The sequence below is a fragment of the Colletotrichum navitas genome (assembly GCF_030913465.1).
Source record: "Colletotrichum navitas strain CBS 125086 chromosome Unknown LY79scaffold_47, whole genome shotgun sequence".
NCBI lineage: Eukaryota > Fungi > Ascomycota > Sordariomycetes > Glomerellales > Glomerellaceae > Colletotrichum > Colletotrichum navitas.
The window spans coordinates 65928-84648 of NW_026850593.1; the positions used below are offsets into that span (position 1 = coordinate 65928).

An 18721-nucleotide genomic window follows, 5' to 3' on the forward strand; every position below is an offset into this window, starting at 1 on the left:
GTTTCTATATGCCAAGCTTCTTGCTCAGCCAGTGTGAGAATCGCACCGATTTCTTGTCGAACAGCCTCCAGTTCACGTCTCCAAGCCAGATGGAGAATACCAGCATCATGACAAAGGTGATAGTCCAAGCGGAGCCCATGCTGTAGCCCGCCTCCAACATCCGGTGCTTGAGGCCACAGACGAAACTTCTGCTGACAAGCCAATGCACCAGGTACATACCATAACTGATCTCCCCCAAGTACAACATGACGCGCGAAGAAAGGCGACGTTGTAGGACGGGTAGGTTTTCCAGCGCCGTGACAAGCCCTACAGCCGCGACAGATGGAAAGAAGTTCCTGGGTTCTATGCCGAAAGTGGGCGCCCAGACGAACCATGAATACCCGGCGGCCGTGTAGCCGTCGCCATCCGACGGCCAGCCGCCCAAGAAGAGGCAGAACACGAGTAGCAGCCACGAGGCGGCGCTGGCGGCTTTGCGCTCCAGCCCCTTGAGAGGCGGAAGCTTCTGCCGCATCTGCCGGATGTCGCCGAGGATCATGCCCGCCAGGAAGAGGCACAACTGCCAGTTGGCTTGATAGAGGAAAAAGGCCAAGAGCGCGAGCACGCAGAGAATCCGCACCAGGGCCGGTGTCCGCGCGAAGACCAAGCAGCACGTGAAGACGAGCAGCGATCCTTGGTACTCGGGCGACAGCGTCCAGGCCGGCGGTAATATGGTATTGATGGAGCTGGTCGTGATGATGCCGGCCAGCGTGCCCCAGACATACAGGACATGGGACCAGACACCGACTGCCACGGGCCCCACGAGGGTGTTGCTGTCGTGGCCGTAGAATCCCTGGTGCTGGATCGCCATGGTTGTCGCGACGAGGGTAGGGATGACGGGCATGAAGAGCCGGAACGGGCGGCGGAACACGCTGGACGGGAGACTGGCGATGGCGTCGGCGCTCTGCCCAGCGTGGCACTTCTTCAGTGGGCTATACGTCAGCGCGAAGCCGCTCAGGACGAAGAAGATGGTGACCATGAAGATGCCGCTGTAAACGAGCCGGACAAACGGGAGCTGCACCAGGGAATCGTCCTCGGGCGTCTGTCCCCAGCTGTGGTTGACCCATGGGTGCTGCAACGCACGCGGGTCTCGTTAGTTGACGGGCAATATCACGCTTTGGCGACGCCGGGCGACTCACATCGGTCATGTAGTGGGAGACTGCGACGAACAACGCTGCGAGGCCACGCAGACCGTTCAGGTACGAAGTCGCCGTGGCCGCGGGGATCACCGCGTCCTTGTCGACGTGCCCGAGCTCGCGGGCCAGAATCGACGGCAACAGGGACAACAACGCGCGCCGTATGACCTCTTTGGAGCGCCGTCCGGCGCCGTAGCCCCGCGCGCGGAGCGACGACGGCGTCGCTCCGTTCTCGTCGATCGGCAGCTCCGCCGAACCTTGGTCTCCGGCCAGGGCGATGTACGATACGTCCGAACGCGACCCCAAGGGCTGGCCGCGGATGGCCTCCAGCGACTCCTTGTACATCGTCAGAACCGTCACCCAGGGACCAGAACCCTTCGCCATGTTCGTCCGGGCTCTTGTCTGGTAGCCGGCCGGCGGTCGATTCCGATGCTGTGTTGGCCAGCGGGGAGCCGGTTTTGTCTCGGGGGGAGGCGAGCCAGACGGGGCACTTTCTCCCAGTCCTTCGATTGGGGAGAAGCAGTCGCCAACGAGCGCAGGAGGTGAAGCAGTGTGGGATGCCGAGCAAACTGGTAGCCAGAACAGGCACAAACTCCGTACTGATGATTATAGGCATCCTGTGAAAGAAGTTGGAAGTATCTCTGGTTTATATGACAAGTTGATAGGTGCCGAAAGCAGCCGTAGGCCATGACCACGGAGAGATACCCCCCGCTCAGAGAAGGTCAACCGTGAACCCCGATAAGCAGGCTTGGATTGTTCTTTGCTCGTATCTTCACTTGTTCCTTATTCGGCTTGTTTCGCTGCGCCGTTTCGCTGTCTTGCGTATAGCGTCACTGTGCGACGTAGGTGGGCGCTGCGATCGGTCTCCATCACAGTTCCATCATAGCCCATCACACCTGTTAGATCGATGATGGCTGGCAGGGCAGCTAGGTATTTCGATGCGTGTTGATCGTACTTCAAGGGCTCGTCTGAGTTCCGAAACCAGAACGTTGCGTTGTATCTGTGTGTAACAGTAAGGTCTCTCGACAATGGACCGTTAAGCCAAAAGCTCCGCCAGGACTGACACCCCTGTAAGTGCTGCTTTCAACCTTATTTGCCTTGGCTGACCGGGCACTTCCGTCCGGCCCGGGAGTGCTCTGGGCATGCTGATAGACCGGCATACCGGTACCGGTACTACTGACTTGCCGAATAGCATTTTGGAATCTGGGGCCTGGCTGGACTCGCAGCGGGAGTCCAAGGTTGTCTCAACCTCTTTGGCTAGTAGGTATCCAAGTGGCACACTCACACTCTGCTTTTAGCGGCTTGTCTGAATCTGACAGGCGAGATCGGCCGCGATGGTGGCCCGGCTATCGCACGAAGGCAGAGACCTCGGAACGAGACCGGTGTTGGGTCGAGCGCGTGTGCATCTAGCTTAGCTGCTCAGCCGACGCTAGTGAGGAAGAGGAAAAGATCGTGGGAGAGGAATGGATCGTTGACGACATCCATCCTCGGCCCGAGAAACGTTGAAGTCGGACAGCCTGTATCAGGCGCCGGTTTGGGTGTTGCCCTGTCCACGGCCTCAGTCGAACCTCTCGCTGTTTTCCGTAAAGATGGGATTATTTGTGCACCGCTGCCGACGGGCGATCGATCGATTAAGTGTCATTATCCCGATTGACAAACGACGTGCCGACGGGGCTGTTTCTGCACCCTCCGGCGAGCACGGGCTACCACGAACTCCCTAGAGAGCCACAACCAATGTGATTTCGCAACTCGACCGGCCTTGTTATAGATTATTTACCAGAACTCAGGGCCCGGCCCTGCGCACCCAAAGAGTTCCGTTCTTCCTTCGTCGAGCCGAGACTCCGCAGCAGCGCATCCGGGCCGGTCTCTCGGCCGAGAAACTCCGTCATCATCCCCATCGCGTCCCTGCTTCCGCCGTACTCTAGAATGCCATGCCGGTACCGATCCCACGCTCCTGGGTCGCGAGGGTCCCGCGCGAAACACGTCTCGAAGAAGTCCGCCGCGAAGGCTTGGGCGCTGAGGAGAATGTAAGTCAGCTTCCGAGCAGACGGATGCAAAAAGAACCGAGTCGTATGACTATCGGAACAGAAGTCACAGGAGGAGGAAGAGGAGGAGGAAGAGGAGGAGGAAGAGGAGGAGGAGGAGGAGGAGGAGGAGGAGGGGTAAGGCGACTTGACACATACCTCAAATAAGCGTAGTATCCCGCATCGTACAGCTCGATTAAGTGTGTGGAGTGGACGTGTCCATAGCCCCGTTCGTCTGGGTTAGGCCTCAGGTTGAGAGAGTCCTGAAGGTCGTTGAACAGCCCGACCTCGTCCAGATCCCTCAGTGCCTGCGTGGACTCTTGGTTGTTGACGGTGAAGTCGAACGTCGCGAAGACCCTGTCCGCCGTCAGCACCCCGTCGGCTAGCTGTTTTGTTCGGGAGGCTACCAAGTGCACTTTGACGACTCTTATAACGAAGAAGAACTCACAATTGGCGAAGAAACCACAGCCCTCGATTCAGCTCCCGGCTCTCGACCAGCTTCTCCACGACCTCATCCGGTATCCTTTCCGGCGGCGGCGGCTCCTCGCCAGCAGGACGGGCCTCGCGCCACTTGGAAATGTACGCCGGGTCCACCCGCGTGTAATGCCAGCCCATCTTGATCAGCTCCGCCGGCATCCAGCACCAATTCTCCAGCATCGTGCTGGGCGTCTCGCCGAAATCGGCCGCCACGCGCGTGCCGTGAAAGCGTGTGTGTCTCGTCCGGCTAACGAGGTCGTGAAGGCCGTGGCCAAGCTCTGGGTCATGTTTAGCCGGTTTTCAGAGCGGGTTTTTAGGGGGCAAGCAAGGGTGGTCCAGCGGCGGCCGACGGTGGAACGAGGGGCGGAAAGGGGCCCAGAACTTGCCGTGGAACAAGGTCACGACCTCGTGGTGCTTCAACAGCGCACAAGATGCCGCCGTCGGAGGCTGGAAGGCACACATGAGGACCGTGGCGGGGTACACTCTGCTCCCATCCCCCTTGGCATACCCCTGATGACCAGTCAGCACAGCTTCCATCTTTGACCTCTCGGCGCGGGCCGACTTACACATTGCAAATTGACGTTACACGAAGTGCGGTATTTACCCTCCCTCCAGAGAATGTCGGCATAAAGGTAGCCCACGAACTCACCCTTCCTCCCCCCTCTCCCCTCCCAGACGCCCCAAACCTCGACCTCTGGATCCCAGACCTTGCCCACCAAGTCTTCCCCGGGCACCGGCACAAACTCAAGGCCCAAGAAGTCGGTAAAGAGACCCAACATGGCGGAAAGCGTATGTCCCAGGGGGAAGTACCCCGAGATGCTCTCGTGGTCGACCTCGGCCTCCTCCTCAAGGAGGCGGGTATAGAAGGCAAAGTCCCACGGCAAGATCTTCTCCCGGTCCTCCGACTCCTCGGTACCGCCAGAAAGCGCCTGCAGGTGTTCCCTCTTCTTTCTCCCAAGCCTCCTCATCTCCATCTGCCCCCTGGGCATCAGGTCCGCCCTCAGCCGCGCCAGGAAGCCTCCCACCCACTCCGTCGACGGCGCAACCTTTCTCTGCATCCGGAACCCGGCATGGCTCTTGTACCCCAACGACCTGGCGTTCTCGTCCCTCAGCACCAGCATCTCCTTGAACAGCGTCACGTTCTCCGGGAACCTGTTGTCGGACGCAACGTATACCCGCCTCCGTGTCTCTGGGTCACGGGCATGCCGCAGAACAGCGTCACAGTCCGCCCGTTCCAGTGTCACGAACCTCTTCCCCTTCTCCTCCGGCACGTCCTCCCTCCCCATCTTCCACCTCTCCCTCTCTGATGCCGGAACCCCCTCCAGCTCTGCTTCCGCGAGCCACAGCCCGTCGCCCCCTTTGCGCAGATTTTTCCGAAACTCCTCCTTCAGCTCCTCGATCCTTTCTCTCCTCTTCAAATAAGCCGCGATCCCCTCCTCGTCAAGAACCCCGTGCCCAGCCCCGCGGTAGTCCAGCCACAAGTCCTCCACCATCTTCCTCTCCTCGCGCCCCAGCGCCTCGCCCTTCTCCCTAACAGCTCTCACGAGCTCGTAGACACCCTCCAATTGCAACCTCTCCGCCGTCGACGCGGACCAGAGCTTCATCCCCTCCTCGATGGCCTCCCGCGTGGCCTTATCCGGCCCGCTGAAGCGGAGCAGGCCAAAGACCCCCGTCTCGCCCTGCGTGGCGTCGTCAGCCTCGAGGAACGGGGCGATGACGTTGGCGAAGCTGGCCTCGGAGGGCGAAACGGTCGCGGCGGCGCGTTCGCGGGCGGCGCGCTGGACCGCGAGGATTCGTTTGACCATGGGGACGATCTCGTCGGCCTTGGGGATGGTCGGCAGCGGCTGCGGTGGTTTCCGAGACATGATTTGCGGCGCTGACTTCGATTGGAGGATCCCTCTGTTGATTGCTGCGGAATGACTACAGATTGATTATGAGGCACAGCTACAGCTGCCGAATCATCTCGGCGAGGGGCTGGCTGGGCTGTACTTATATAGACGAAAAGAGTTGCTCTACTTGTGCTGCCATCACCAACTCATCGCTAGCCCCTTTACGGCAGATTAACATTCATTTTCCTTTCCCAGTTCCCGCCGACTGCCCATCGCCACGTGCCACACCCATCCAGCCAAACTCGTCACATCACGGCCTCCCAAGTCCGTCATAAAATAAAATAAAAAGCCTCATCACGAGGGTCACAATCTCTGCATCTACCACCTGTCGTCCTGAGCCCGGGAAGCTGTGATAGGCCAATTCAGGCCCGCGCCGCATGCCCGCGTCCCCACCCCTCGCCGGCCCCGCCCGCCGGCATGACCCGCAGCCGCGCTCGGCACCGGCACCAACCCCTAGCTCCACCCACACATTCCCCATGCACCGGTGATTGGCCGACTGGGACCGGTCACGCGCGCCCGACATGCAGGAGACAGGGCCGGGGAGGTAGAAGAGGGAGACATTGCCCATCCTGCCGTCCTCTTCCCCCCCTGAAAGAACTTTACAATTATCCATATGCCTCATCCCACGGCAAAAACGCAGAACCACGATCCGAACAAGAGTCCCTTTTCTCGCTCCCCCGAGGAGCCTCGCGCCCCTTTAGGTTGCGAACACTTTGACCAGCCTCGCCCACATGAAGCAGCGTTCCGGGCCATGCGGTTCATGCGCCGCGCCGGCTCTGGCTTTTGGAAACCAGACCAGACCCCCCCTCCCTCTGAAAAGGTTGTTTCTTTTTTCTCTCCCCTTTTTCCCATTGCTGCACCCCGACCCCCGAACTGGACACCGCCGGGGCCGTCTGCGAACTGGGCATTCCAGTTCTCCTCTCAGTTCACGATACCAAAGGTGCGAGAGCTTCACGATCCGGCGGCATAAGAAAGCTAGCCTGGGCATAGTGTTCTCCCGGCGGCGGGGCGACCACTGCTTCACAATGCGATGCCCCCTTCCCCCTTTGCACCCCTCGTATTTACAAGTCTTGCCAGGTTTCTGGGATTTTCCCCATGTACCATCTTCCTAATTATCGATGGTGCCGTACCACCCTCAGATTCTCATGGAGCGACGGTGTGTCGCCGACCACTGTGCCAAAGAGGCAATGCCTTGCGTTTCTCCCTGTCTGTCCGAACGGAGCCCCGGCTTCCCATCCCCCCTGGGCACTCTCTTCTTTGTTGGTGGGTAGAAATATTGAGAAAAACGCATGCGCCTTCGGAATCGACTCTGAACGGCCGTCGACGACCGCCGCGAACCGCCCCCCCGGGCCCTCGGAGGCGTGCCGAAGTCTGCCGTTGACAACCCAAGCGAAGTTGAGCCTCGCCGAACCGGCCGAACAGCCATCCAGGACCAGCAAACCTTTCTCGGCCTATCCCGCTGTCCACCGCGGGAAAGCGAGTGAGAGATCTCGATGGCTCCCCTCTAACCCCCCCTCCCAGTCTCCCAATGCTCCCCGCGCCTCGGAGGCCTTGCCGAGCGTGGAGGGCTACAGATGGCCGTTGAAAGCTCCCAGCACGAGCAAACACTCCCGTCCAACGGCCCTGTCTTCTGAATCTCCGGGATCAAGCTCCCGGAGCTATGAGCCGAGCCGTTTAACGCTCATATACTTTCCAATCTCCTTCCTACCCGCTCACACACAACCACAAAAGTTACCTTTCATCGGCAGCGAAGTGGCCGCGACAGGCCAAAGTCTCTCTATTTTCTGCTTGCCATCAGACCCTGGACCCGACTAGGTACCAACCCCGTCCGCTTCTTGACACCCACCCTCCTCCCCTCCTCTTTCTCCGGAAGTTCCCTCGGACCCAATAAGAAAACGAACAGTGGATCTGTTTTTGGCCACCCGTCATGCAAAACACACCTCCCTCGCGTCAGAGGACTCCAGATCGTCTCAACATTTGCTTCCCCCGGCACCAGCGCCGAGGAACACGCCAAGAAACGTTATTCAGAAACTCGGACCGCAGGTTGGCTGCTCCCTCTCCAACGCTTCCCCCCCCCCCCCCCCCCCCCCCCCCGCTTCGTTCTTCGGGTATGCATGAGGTCCAAGGCCCAAGCCTACGTGGGGACGAATTCCCCGTGCAGATGTCTGGGTTGACGAGACACGGCAATGAGAGAGAGAGAGATAGGTCTTGGCACGAAGCCGTGCCTCCTATGGCCTGTTGCGACTTGTATATGTTTGAGAACAACCGCCCCGTTGGAGCATGTTTCGACACTGGAGAGATGTGTGTACTCGACCCATACGGGCTCTCTCTATCCATCCACCCGCCTCCCGCCTCTAGACTCGTGAGCGGACAAAGGAGCAAGTGCTATCAACAGAATAAAAGGGAAAGACGCGGTCTCAACTTTAAACAACGCAATATATAGTCCTAGGCAAAAAGGACAGGCCCGGCTGGGATGGGGGGAGGTGGAAACGGAAGGGGGGAAAAGTGAGAAAGTAAATAGGCCTCATGCCACAACCCAAGCATCGTACGGCCCGACGCTTCTCACAGCACAGACCACGCCACAAAGGGAACAGTAGCGTCATGCGCCATCATGCCATGATGCCGACTCCCTTCTCCCCAGGGTGTTTCTCATTCAATCTCGCCTATCCTCCTTACTCAGGTTACCCAGAGAACGGCGCGAGTTCAGTCAAGGTCCGAATCCGCGCGCGACCTCCAACAGCGGCGGCCCGACCGGACGGTCCCGTCCAAAAGCCTACCTTGAAACATCGGTCTGATGTCGTGCGAATGCGCGCGACGCGATGTAGGCACTTGCATGTTTCCCCCCCTCCGTTTCCCTTTGGTGCCAAGACCGGCCGAGACCGCTTCCTCTGCCATTGCGGCAAACCTTCACGCGACCTGACGCAGGAAAAAAAGAAAGAAAAAAAAGCTACATGGCAACTTCGATGGGCTTTCCCGACAACGAACCTCTCGGGTCGCCGTGCCGGACGGTGGCGGGACAGGAGTGGGGAGGGCGGGGTTCGACTCGGCACGTCGGCGGTTGCAATGCCTATCGGCTCCGGGCCTGACGCCGAATGCCGGGACTGGCCCGACAATTAACCAGGTCCGGAATTAACGTGTGGACTGATGCGGAAAGGTGCTTGCACAACGTCGGACGAAAACCTGTGAACCACGGTCACCAGCCGGGTGATCCTGTCCTGCGGTGAACCATCGCTCTCGGCTAGGTACCCAGTCCGGCCTTGACCCATTATGGAAGCAAGCAGGCAAATGCCAGTTCGCAAGGCCACCCACCCACACCCACCCACGCCACTGCCAGGCTCGATATTGGGAGGGTTGTGACAGTTTCATGCGCTTGGAAATCAGTGCCGGTACTGTAGTAAGCGACGCTGGCAAGCTGGTAAGAGGCACCCCCGTCCGTGTCCTGACTGTAGGAGCCACGTCGCGGTTCTGGCGTCCATGCCGGTCTTCGATCGGAGCAGGCGGCATTGTATAAGGTCAGTGGGAGTCGACAAGTGCATAAGCATGCCTGAGTTCGAGAGCGGTAGGTAATCTCGTGTGGTTGGCCCGTCGAGCGGCTGTAGAGGGTGCGTGCGGCATGCATGGATGATGTGAGACAGCAGTTAGCGAAAACAGCCCACAGCAGCGGCCGTTTTTATCGACAGGCAGTACGGATACCACAACAGAAGAAATGGTGGCGGGGATCACCGTTGAGCTACCGGTACTACTACGTAGTACGTAGGGTCGGTAGGCTGATAAGCCGACCCGTGAAGCTGCGAGATTATTCTCACCGACTCCTCTGCCAATGTGGTGAGTCTCTCGCTGGCGCCCAAACCAATCAGGACAGCTATAAGAGCTGCGGCATCACGGGTTCTGGTTGGTCTTGGCACCCGGATCGCTCGGAGATGGTGCACGTCGGCGGCTGCGCGTGTCTCTCAACTGCGTCTGTCTGCCCAAGACAGGGCTTTCCTTTGGGCTCTTCCTGGGCAGGCCCCGAGGCCCCGCTGTGGAGGTGAGGAGGAGTTGGAAGAATCTTTTTAGTGTTTTAACAAAGGAGATCTCATTTCGGAGAGCATCGCCAACGAGTTCCGCCGGAAAGATTCCGAGATAGAAATGTAACGGAGAAGAGTAGGAAAGCTCCGCTCCACCACGAGGCCATGCAAGTATACTCAGTAATAGTCTAAATACTCGCTCCACCAAAATCTTGGTTGCGCAGGCTCACAATCTTGAGTGGTGCCGAGAAAGCATCTGGGTAGTGACTCTTAGGATGTCTGTCTGATCACTCCAACCCAGTAGGGGGGGGATTTGATTCTCTCTCTCTCCCCTCTCCTCCCCGGCCAGATTGCTTAGATCAGAGGGTCCTAACGCAAACGCAGCGCAACGCATGCACACGCGACATGCAAACGCCCAGACATGACTGGCCTGTCATATTGGTGGCCAAGTGATGTAGCAGTTGAGCAGAAACGGTGTCGGACTGCCAAGCCGCCAAGTGCGCTGGAGCCTCGCAGTAATGATGATGGTAGCAACACCCGACTCAGCTGAGCTGGCACAGACGACGTGCTATTAGCGGCTCTGCGGTGAGGCAGAGTGACACGGTGCTCAACATGTGAGATGGACATGGTGCGAACACATTCCCAGGTGTGTTGTTGGTATTGTTGCGGATGGAGAAAGCAGCTCTCGCACGCGATGGGAGAGGCCATCCGCCGCGAACTTGACACCCGACAGGCGGGTTCTACGCAGGAACTTGGAATGATTGACTTTCTCTAATGTTAGCAAACTCGGACCCCGTGACGGTTTCGAGTTCTCGGAGCGCTCTCCCCCTGATGGCCAGCCACTGCTACGATGGTTGACTTTGACGTTGGCCTGAGTGCTCGGCAAGAAAATGCGACGACCGCCCGGATACTTTTTCGCATCATAGTGGATAGTCGTCACTACCTGGTTGAAGGGGTGATCCATGATGCCGACTTTTTGCGATGTGTGGTAGGGAACAATGCCGGCGCCGTCTGAGTGGTTGCTTGTAGTCAACGGGAGCGCCATCTCTGGAGTAACAGCAGTCGCTAGTCTCTGCGGCTTGCACTAGAAAAACCACCAATTTTTTTTTGGGTTTGCCAAGACAGGGGCGGCAGTTTGTCCATGTGGCGGATATTAAGTCGTCGGGCTCGGAATCACCCAAGGCCGCGAAGCTACCAGGGCGTGGCTTCGGCTCACGAATCAACGACACGGCAGCGACTGCCGTTTCCCGTTGGTCCGGTATATTTGCTTCATGCTGTGGAAGCAAGCTCTTGGACTCTTCCCACCGCTCAAGCTACCGACGACTAGCGTGTCGCACGCGTGACTTGATGTGGTAACGATCGCAACCATATCCTGCCGAGGTCGTCCCCCACCCCCATTCGCCGCCTCGGGGTTAGCAACCACCCATGTTTGGCGCGATTTGCATCTCGGAGCAGAAACCAGATGATGGGGGCCTGTCGTATCGCTTTCGGTTGTCTTCCGCGCGTTGAACATGAGGGGGGCAAACCGCATCGATTGGCAGGACCGCATGCGGGCGGAAACAAGCTCTAGCTAAAACCAATAGTAGGGGCTGGTAATGCGCGATGCAGCTCTCTGGGCTTTGCGTGAGAAGCCTGAATTTGTCGAGGTTTGGTCCGGCACGGGGAACAGGTATGTAGCGGCGTGTCTGGTCTGGTTCAGAGAGAGAGAGTCGAGGCACGCATCTCTCGGTCGCAGCTCCTCAGGCGCGGAGCGTTTCGCTGTAGTCATAGTTGGGAAACGGATTTCGTTGCATGTGTGATGCACCACGACCTTTCGATACTACTCCACACACGCGTGTACGGATGGAGAGACCATCGTCCGATCCAACGACGGCCGTGACAGTCCGTGTACACAGCGCATTCGGGTCCTGGTAATCGCGGCCACAAGATGTCACTGGCCGACGAAAGGCGAGCAGGGTGGTGTAAGCACCATCCGCGTATCCTCGTACCGCGTATCTGCACCTCGCATAGGAACGAAGTAGTGGACACTAGGCAGGGTTGTCGGTAATCCAACGGTGTACGGAGTACAAGCGAGATGAATGGGAGAAGGGAAAGCGCAAACGGGATGCGGAGGTTTGGTCATGGCCGACGACCGACTCCTGGGGGCGGACTGCAGCGTCCTGTCCGTTAGGCGGGAGGGGAGCGGCGGGAATCAAATGGACCCCGGGATTAAGCGAAAGGGTGAAAAATTGCGCGTCTTGCGTAAGCATGCGGGATGACAAAGGAAGGGGGGGGGGGAGGAGAAGGAAGGAAAATTGGATTAATGACGACAGTGAGTACGGATACCTACCTAGCCAGCCTTGGGAGGGGGCTGGGCACAAGGAACATTGGCCGCCGAGTGGGGGCATCGCAGAAGAAAATGAACTCAACAGCTGTTGCTGCTCCTGCTGCTCCCTGGCAAGAGGTGGAGCAGGAAGGAGGTACCTGATGAACCAAGTACCGGTACTTGCGACACCGAGCAGCCCGTCTACTGAGCTGGGGCAACCTTGCCCGACCTCACGTCACCATCACCCCCTTACACTACTCATTGTGCACTATCCGGTGGTAGGTAGTGTAGGCACCCTAGGTACCTGTGGTGGTTTACCGGTATACATAGTAACCCTACTGCTAGCTGTGAGCTCCACTCGGTTTCGTTGGCTGTCCCCGCTAGCCAACCTTCAACCTCGTTGCCAGCGGGCGTGCGGACTCGCTTATTCCTGGCGCAGTTGGGCCCTTGGCCCCCCTTCTGACCTCTGGGCGCTAAGACAAGCAAGCAGTGAATTGTCGTCAACACAATCCCCCATCATTTCGCCTCTAGCCTTGTTCTTCTGGACCGACCCGCTTGCTTGCCTTTCTGGCTTTTCTGTTTGTGTGTTTGTGCGTGAAAGAGAGAAAGAGGGAGGCGGAGAGGGGCAGGGAGAGACGAAGCGCCGGCGCTTGCCAGCTCGAAACAGAGACATTTATTTGCCTTTCTGACAGAATTAGCATCCTGATGTGGGCTGGGCTGCATGTAACAGCTCACACTTCTCTTGGTCCGAGTCGTTGTCAAGTTGAGATGACACTCCTCTTGGCGCTTATTTCGGCAGCAATCAAGGGTGATGCCGCTTTTACAGAGCCCAGGTTATGCTAGCACGAAAGCGTCAATTCGGCTCTCGCTGATTAAACGCCGGCCGGGACGGAGTTAAATGGCATGCAGAATCCCCCTTCGTTCACATCGTTCGGGGGGGGGGGGGGGCTTGATGCCGGAGATGGCGGGGACCATATATTAGATAAGCATTGGTCCGCAGTGGAAAGCACAACCCGGACAGGCCTCCCAGTTTGGCTCGTTAGTCTGATTTGCATGCATGCATGCGTCGACCGGGGTTGGTGTCGAATCCATTTGCAAGCCACCGATTGCAAGTCCCGTTTTGACAGTGACGGTCCCTAACGCCTTGCGCCAGACCACAAAAACCGAATCGACAACGTCGGGCGGCCAGCGGTCAGGCCAGCCCGCCCGATGCATTGACCTTTGCGACGCTGTGGTCTTCCCCGATGGTGCCGATCGTGTTGGCCCAACGATGAGATGTCCCTTCCGGTACTTCACTACATCGTACCACTCGGGTCACAAAAAAGACAGCCAGTTTTCAAGAATCTCGTGGCCCTACCATCCAGATAACTGAAAATAAGGCAAAATGATCCTTTTTCATATAGTGTGTACCTGTATCTTGCCTGAACTCATAAGCGCCTCTCAATCGCGCCTGTTTGGCATATTTAAAGCTCTATTGTCTATCCCGGCAGTTGTAGTGGTGGTGGTGGTAGTTGTACTCCGTAGTGCTAGGTAAAACCGGCGGTCTATTTTGTCACCCGAGTGCCTACCTGCTCTGCACGCTCCACGTACCTACACTACTTGTTGCTCATGTGTGGACCGTAGCCACTAGGTGGGCTGTCTGTGTAGTCACGATGACATCCTTTTCTTCCAGGCTTGCCGAGCAAGCGAGGCAAGTAGGCGAGTGACATGTTTTCGGCAAGAGCCAACCTTGCTGCGACAGTCAACGATAATAGCCTCGACACCGGGTGAGGAGCAGCAGTTCGTTTCACTCAAATGGATTGATGTAAGAGGAGGAAGCAGGGAGCGAGGGCCAGCAAACAGACACGTCAATGTGACACTTTGCTAGGTATTGCACCTCCTCCTACGATGCAACGCGAGAAGGTGCTCGAACGGGACCTCGGTACAAAATGTACTCCGTACTACGTACTCAGTAGGTAGGTATGTATCGTTGGGACGGGGGGGTGATCCATCATCGGCCCTGTTGACCAATCGTCGACTCGAGCACGCACGCGACACACACCACACATACGGTATCATTTCTTTCTGTGACTGGCCTGGATGCAGGTGACGCGCGCCTGCAGGGTCAGGTCAGGTTCGATTCTGACAAGTGCGATGCGCCGATTTGTCGCATTGGGAACAGGAGTTGGGGGACGGACGGGCTTTGCTGGCGTGGGAGAACACGAACCATCAATAGCGGTGCGTTCATTCTTCGAGGCCAAAGACCAAGAACACATGGAAAGATGCGGGCTGGAATCCAAAGTAACTAGTAGCCAGTCTAGTGTAGATGGTGGAAGGAAATCACAAACAGACGGCAGCTTCTAGACCATCACTAATCGGATCCACCACGGACAGGTTTGGTCGTGGCCGTGACGGAGCAGAAAATTCGAAGCGAAAAATGGACCCCGGCGGCAAGTAGTGGCATGCAAACCAGCATCATCACGTAAGGAAAGCGGACTTGGAACTGGGAAATACGTACCTCTCCGTGCAGGGAGCGAACGTGCATCGCTGATGTTTCTCCTAAGATAAGCCCGTGCGCGGTCCATCACCTAGTACGGTGTATTGTCCACAAGCACTCGTGACTCTTGCTCCAGTACGTACCCCGAGACTCTGTTCTATCAGGAATGTACCTGTACCCGAGCTGCAGCCTCTGAGCGTCTCTCACATTCTGGTCGTGTGCCACTTTTTCCCTTTCCTCCCCCCCCAAGTAGGTATGTTTAATACACACGGAGATGGTCCCCAGCAACAAAGCGCATCAGACGCCACAAGTTCCCTCGCTAGTGCACTGTGAGTGTGCTCGCTCGCTTCGCATCTATCAGAACGGGTTGCAGTTTGTCGGTCACTCACCGCAGTCCCTTATCGTCATTAACGTGACCGGCACGCGACCACATAGGTACTGCGATTACATAGGTACTCACTCTCCAGCCCCCCCCCCCCCCCCCCGAGGACGATTACCATGAGACCTCCATAGCGACGGCGCCGAGCTTGCCAGCCTTCTAATGGCAATCATGACATGTCTATCCGGAGGAAGCGGGAACATGGCAGGGCTGCAATTGGCACCCGCGCGGCTCGTCCTTTCTCCTTCTTGTGCATGGGAGATGAGACGTACGGAAACGAAACCCGGCACTCGGACAGGACAGAACAGCGCAACCCTGAGTACCTGGTGCGTAGACAGAGACGCCAAGAGAGGCATGTTAAGGAACCCCAGGGTCTCGGAATGAAGCAGCAGAGCACCATGGCTCCCTCTTGATTCGGTTCAGCGCCCTCAGTTTTGTCAGTACACTACATTACTGTGGTGTTTGTACATTATCCAGTGGCCCACGCGCTGCACAGAACCACTTACCGCCCGGGGCCCCCTGGTCATGGCCAGCTGTGTAGGGACGGGAGACTCGCAACCTACCACGGGCAAGAAAAGTGAAGAAAGGTACGTGTGTACCCACGGTACGTACAGGTACAAGTCACGATACTTTGGGCTATCCGCAAAGAAAGAACGGACGGTGACACCCACACATTCATACAGGTACTCGCTCACACTCACACCCCACACAAAAACATGCATTCCACTCCGCTGTTGGCCTCTGACAAGCACCCCGGTCCCCGCCGCTTCCGTAGGCCGGCTTGGGTTCGCTTGGTACTTTTCCGCTCTGCCATGGGTGGCTTGGGTACCTCTGGGCTCTTACAAACCATGGGCTCTGGTAGAATCCAAGCCTCGGCCTCATCTCTTTGGGAGAGAGAAGAAGAAAAAAAACCCTGGGACCTGGGACCTTGTCTGCCTTACCTTAACCTACTTTGCCCTCCCCTGCCGCTTTGCCCCGTCCGTTCCGCGGTCTCGCCATACATATCAGTCTAGTCATCCACACTTTCCGCAACGTCGCTACCTGTTCCATTCCTCTTGATCTCTTATTCCCCTTCCTCTACCAGTCCTCCTCCTACTACTCAGATTCTCTCCGTCGCCCGTTGATTATTCACCCGTCTTCTCCCTTGGGCGGCCCCCATCCACTTACAGGACACACCAGCTTGAGGATTTGGCAGGTTTTGGAAATTACAGCAGGCTTGTTGTTCACCGGGACATGACGTAGCTGGCCCATCGAGAGACACATTCAAACATAACGACAAAGAACCCTACCGGATGTTTTGGTTTTAGTCAGACACGGACAAATTGACGCATCCCGGAAGAAGACCTCGTCGTCCTCGGAGGTCCTCCTTACCGTCACCTACTACCGCCTCTTGCCCCGCCACGCGCGTTGCATTGCAAGCAATCCTTCAATACTGCCTTGTCCTCCGAGCGCATCCAGCAAACATGCGTGATCTCCCCAGCCTCATCCAAGCGAAGCCGAAGCTACCGTCGCTCTGGACAGGCAACATCAACTTCGCCAAGCTCAACCCGATCCCGCACCGATACCGACCCAGCCGAGGAAAGAGGCATCAGAAGAAGAGCGACACCTACACCGACGCTAACGATATCACCTCGCTCCAAAAGTCGTTCAACCCTCTCGTCACAATACGGAGACTGCGGGCACACAAGTGGAGGCTTCTCGACTTACAGTACACGATATTGGTCGCCCTCATCATCTTCTCGCTTTGCATTACGCCGTCGGCACCCCTAATCAAGACTCTCGCTGTCGCAGGCGGTCTCCTGCTTCTGACCGTTCCCGCCACCAGCCAGTTCTTCTTCCCGGGGCTGAGCATATGGGCCTACCTCATTTATTTCTTTTGCAGTCGGTAAGTCGCTTACATGCTCTGGGCGTCGCGCTCAGGAGTCTGACCGAATCACAGCTTCATCGATGCGAAATACCGCCCTCACATCTGGGTTCGCGTCCTGCCAGCCCTCGAGAACGTCCTTTACGGCGCCAACCTTTCTAATATCCTGTCCGCTCACACCCACCCGTTCCTCGACATTCTCGCTTGGATCCCATACGGCTTGGGCCACTTTGGCGCCCCGTTCGTCTGCGCCGGCTTCCTGTTCCTCTTTGCCGCCCCCAGGACGCTCCCCGTCTTCGCCAAGTGCTTTGGATGGCTGAATGTGCTCGGCGTGACCATCCAGCTCCTCTTCCCCTGCACTCCTCCGTGGTACGAAAACGAGCATGGCCTGGCACCTGCTGCCTACGGCATGCAGGGGTCCCCGGCCGGCCTGGCTCGCATCGATGCCATTCTCGGTATCGACATGTACACAACGAGCTTCACCACTGCCCCTGTGCCTTTCGGCGCCTTTCCATCGCTGCACGCCGCCGACGCCGTCATGGAGGCTCTCATCTTGAGCCATTGCTTCCCGCGCTTCCGCCCTCTCTTCATGATTTACGTCGGATGGATCTGGTGGGCGACCATGTACCTCAACCACCACTATGCGGTCGACCTGGTCGGTGGCTCCCTTCTCTCCGCCGGCATCTTCTACTATGCCAAGGCTCGGTACCTGCCTCAACAGCAGGCCGATAAGAAGACCCGCTGGGAGTACGACTACGTTGAGGTTGGCGAGCAGACCAAGATCTTTGACGAGGAGTATGGACGGTTGTACAACATGGGATACCTCCAGCGCCGCGGCAGCTCGTCCAGCGACGAGTGGACGGTCGGAAGCAGTTCCAGCTACAGCACATCAAGCCAGGGCAGCGGGAGTCTAAGCCCCGCGCTCTCGGAAGAATCCGGCCGCAGCCTCTTCAGCATCGAGATCCGACCGGACCACGAACGATACGAGATTCCCCAGCTTACTGAGGTGGCCGTCAGGTAGATTGGGGTTTGCCTTGCACAGCACGCGCATTTCAATTCGAACTCACCATAATATAAGCGAGGACCATCCACGAGCTGGGTGGGCCATAATGCCGGCACGGCCACGCAGAGCGTATTCGGAGCCCTCGAAGAACGATTTCACCCTTGACCAATACCCTTTTCTTCGGTCCTCATCATCAGCAATCTTCACTCAACACGGATACCAGTTTGGACTATCTGCACCATTTGCATCAGAAGGAGCACAGCAACGGCGCAATCGCGGTGCTTTACTGCTATTATTATTATTACTTTATTTTTTATGTTGCAGACGAAATGACTAGCCGGCGACGCAAATACTCTTGCCAGGCATAGGAGTAACGGCCTCATGGATGACCATCACTGCAGAGAAAGACCAAGGAAATTGGCGTAAGAGACGTACGCGGAATGGGGACATGAAGAAGATATAGACCCCCGGTACATTTAATGTGTTTAATGTCGAGGACTCGGATGTTTTCCCGCTTCGGCCCAGTGCCGGACGTGAGGAGGACAAGATTGACCTCAGGCGTCCGACCAGCGAGGAAGGCGGACCCGATGTAATGCGGAGGACGAGAGTCAAAGTATACCACGAGCACAGGTAGAGCAGTCGCTACTGAAGTAGTTGATGAACATGAAGAATCAAGACGAGAAACAATTTCTCAAAAACTAAACGTTTCCATGTGTCAGGCGCACCATCGTGACCTGCTCAGTAAGCCCCGTTCGGATCGTCGTCGCATCAGCCAGTGTGGCTTAGTTGAGGGCGATTAGTATGGTGTCGTTGAATAACCTTCCGGGGGGGTTGTGGAAGAGGGGTTGACTACCGCAGCCAGCTCTTCTTTGGTTGCGGCGCAGGCGGCGAAGAAACGACTGTGGGCAAGGAGGGCCCGGAAACCACGCTAAGCCAAGACCCGAGCGATCGGGACCGCCTCCCGTCACGACCAGACTGGGGGAAAGGGGGGGGGGGGCGCTTACAAATGATTGCGGACCCACATCGAAAAAAGGGTACCGGACAAGAGTTTGTTCTGTCCGGGGGGGTCTTGTTGGTTTGTGAGGTTTGGGCTTTATTGTTCCTCTTCTCCCCTTTTTCGTTCTT

At 57.4% G+C, this 18721-nt stretch overlaps 6 protein-coding genes across 6 annotated transcripts; 4 read left to right on the plus strand and 2 right to left on the minus strand.

Moving 5' to 3' along the window:
* Window positions 1-4: 4 nt before the first annotated feature.
* LY79DRAFT_519292 (acyltransferase) lies at window positions 5-1517 on the minus strand (the record flags this gene model as incomplete). The annotated part of the gene is made up of 2 exons (XM_060555120.1): window positions 5-1108; window positions 1176-1517. The coding sequence occupies 2 exons, from the start codon at window positions 1515-1517 to the stop codon at window positions 5-7; spliced, it is 1446 nt and encodes a 481-aa protein (XP_060412177.1).
* Window positions 1518-2941: 1424 nt separating this feature from the next.
* Window positions 2942-5538, minus strand: LY79DRAFT_519277 (peptidase family M3; the record flags this gene model as incomplete). The annotated part of the gene is made up of 5 exons (XM_060555119.1): window positions 2942-3188; window positions 3356-3553; window positions 3645-3951; window positions 4024-4183; window positions 4240-5538. 5 exons carry the CDS (start codon window positions 5536-5538, stop codon window positions 2942-2944), a joined length of 2211 nt encoding a protein of 736 aa, XP_060412178.1.
* Window positions 5539-6362: 824 nt separating this feature from the next.
* Window positions 6363-7631, plus strand: LY79DRAFT_559289 (uncharacterized protein). The gene is made up of 2 exons (XM_060558245.1): window positions 6363-6502; window positions 6640-7631. Exon 2 carries the CDS (start codon window positions 6658-6660, stop codon window positions 7375-7377), a length of 720 nt encoding a protein of 239 aa, XP_060412179.1. The 5' UTR covers window positions 6363-6502; window positions 6640-6657; the 3' UTR covers window positions 7378-7631.
* A 363-nt stretch (window positions 7632-7994) lies between these two features.
* Window positions 7995-8929, plus strand: LY79DRAFT_275593 (uncharacterized protein). Its single transcript, XM_060552068.1, has one exon. It carries the CDS (start codon window positions 8089-8091, stop codon window positions 8677-8679), a length of 591 nt encoding a protein of 196 aa, XP_060412180.1. The 5' UTR covers window positions 7995-8088; the 3' UTR covers window positions 8680-8929.
* Window positions 8930-11835: 2906 nt separating this feature from the next.
* Window positions 11836-12795, plus strand: LY79DRAFT_559294 (uncharacterized protein). Its single transcript, XM_060558246.1, has 2 exons — window positions 11836-12559; window positions 12610-12795. Exons 1-2 carry the CDS (start codon window positions 12036-12038, stop codon window positions 12644-12646), a joined length of 561 nt encoding a protein of 186 aa, XP_060412181.1. The 5' UTR covers window positions 11836-12035; the 3' UTR covers window positions 12647-12795.
* Window positions 12796-16192: 3397 nt separating this feature from the next.
* On the plus strand, window positions 16193-17614 carry LY79DRAFT_519330 (PAP2 superfamily protein; the record flags this gene model as incomplete). Its single annotated transcript, XM_060555128.1, has 2 exons — window positions 16193-16614; window positions 16669-17614. 2 exons carry the CDS (start codon window positions 16193-16195, stop codon window positions 17612-17614), a joined length of 1368 nt encoding a protein of 455 aa, XP_060412182.1.
* Between the last annotated feature and the right edge of the window lie 1107 nt (window positions 17615-18721).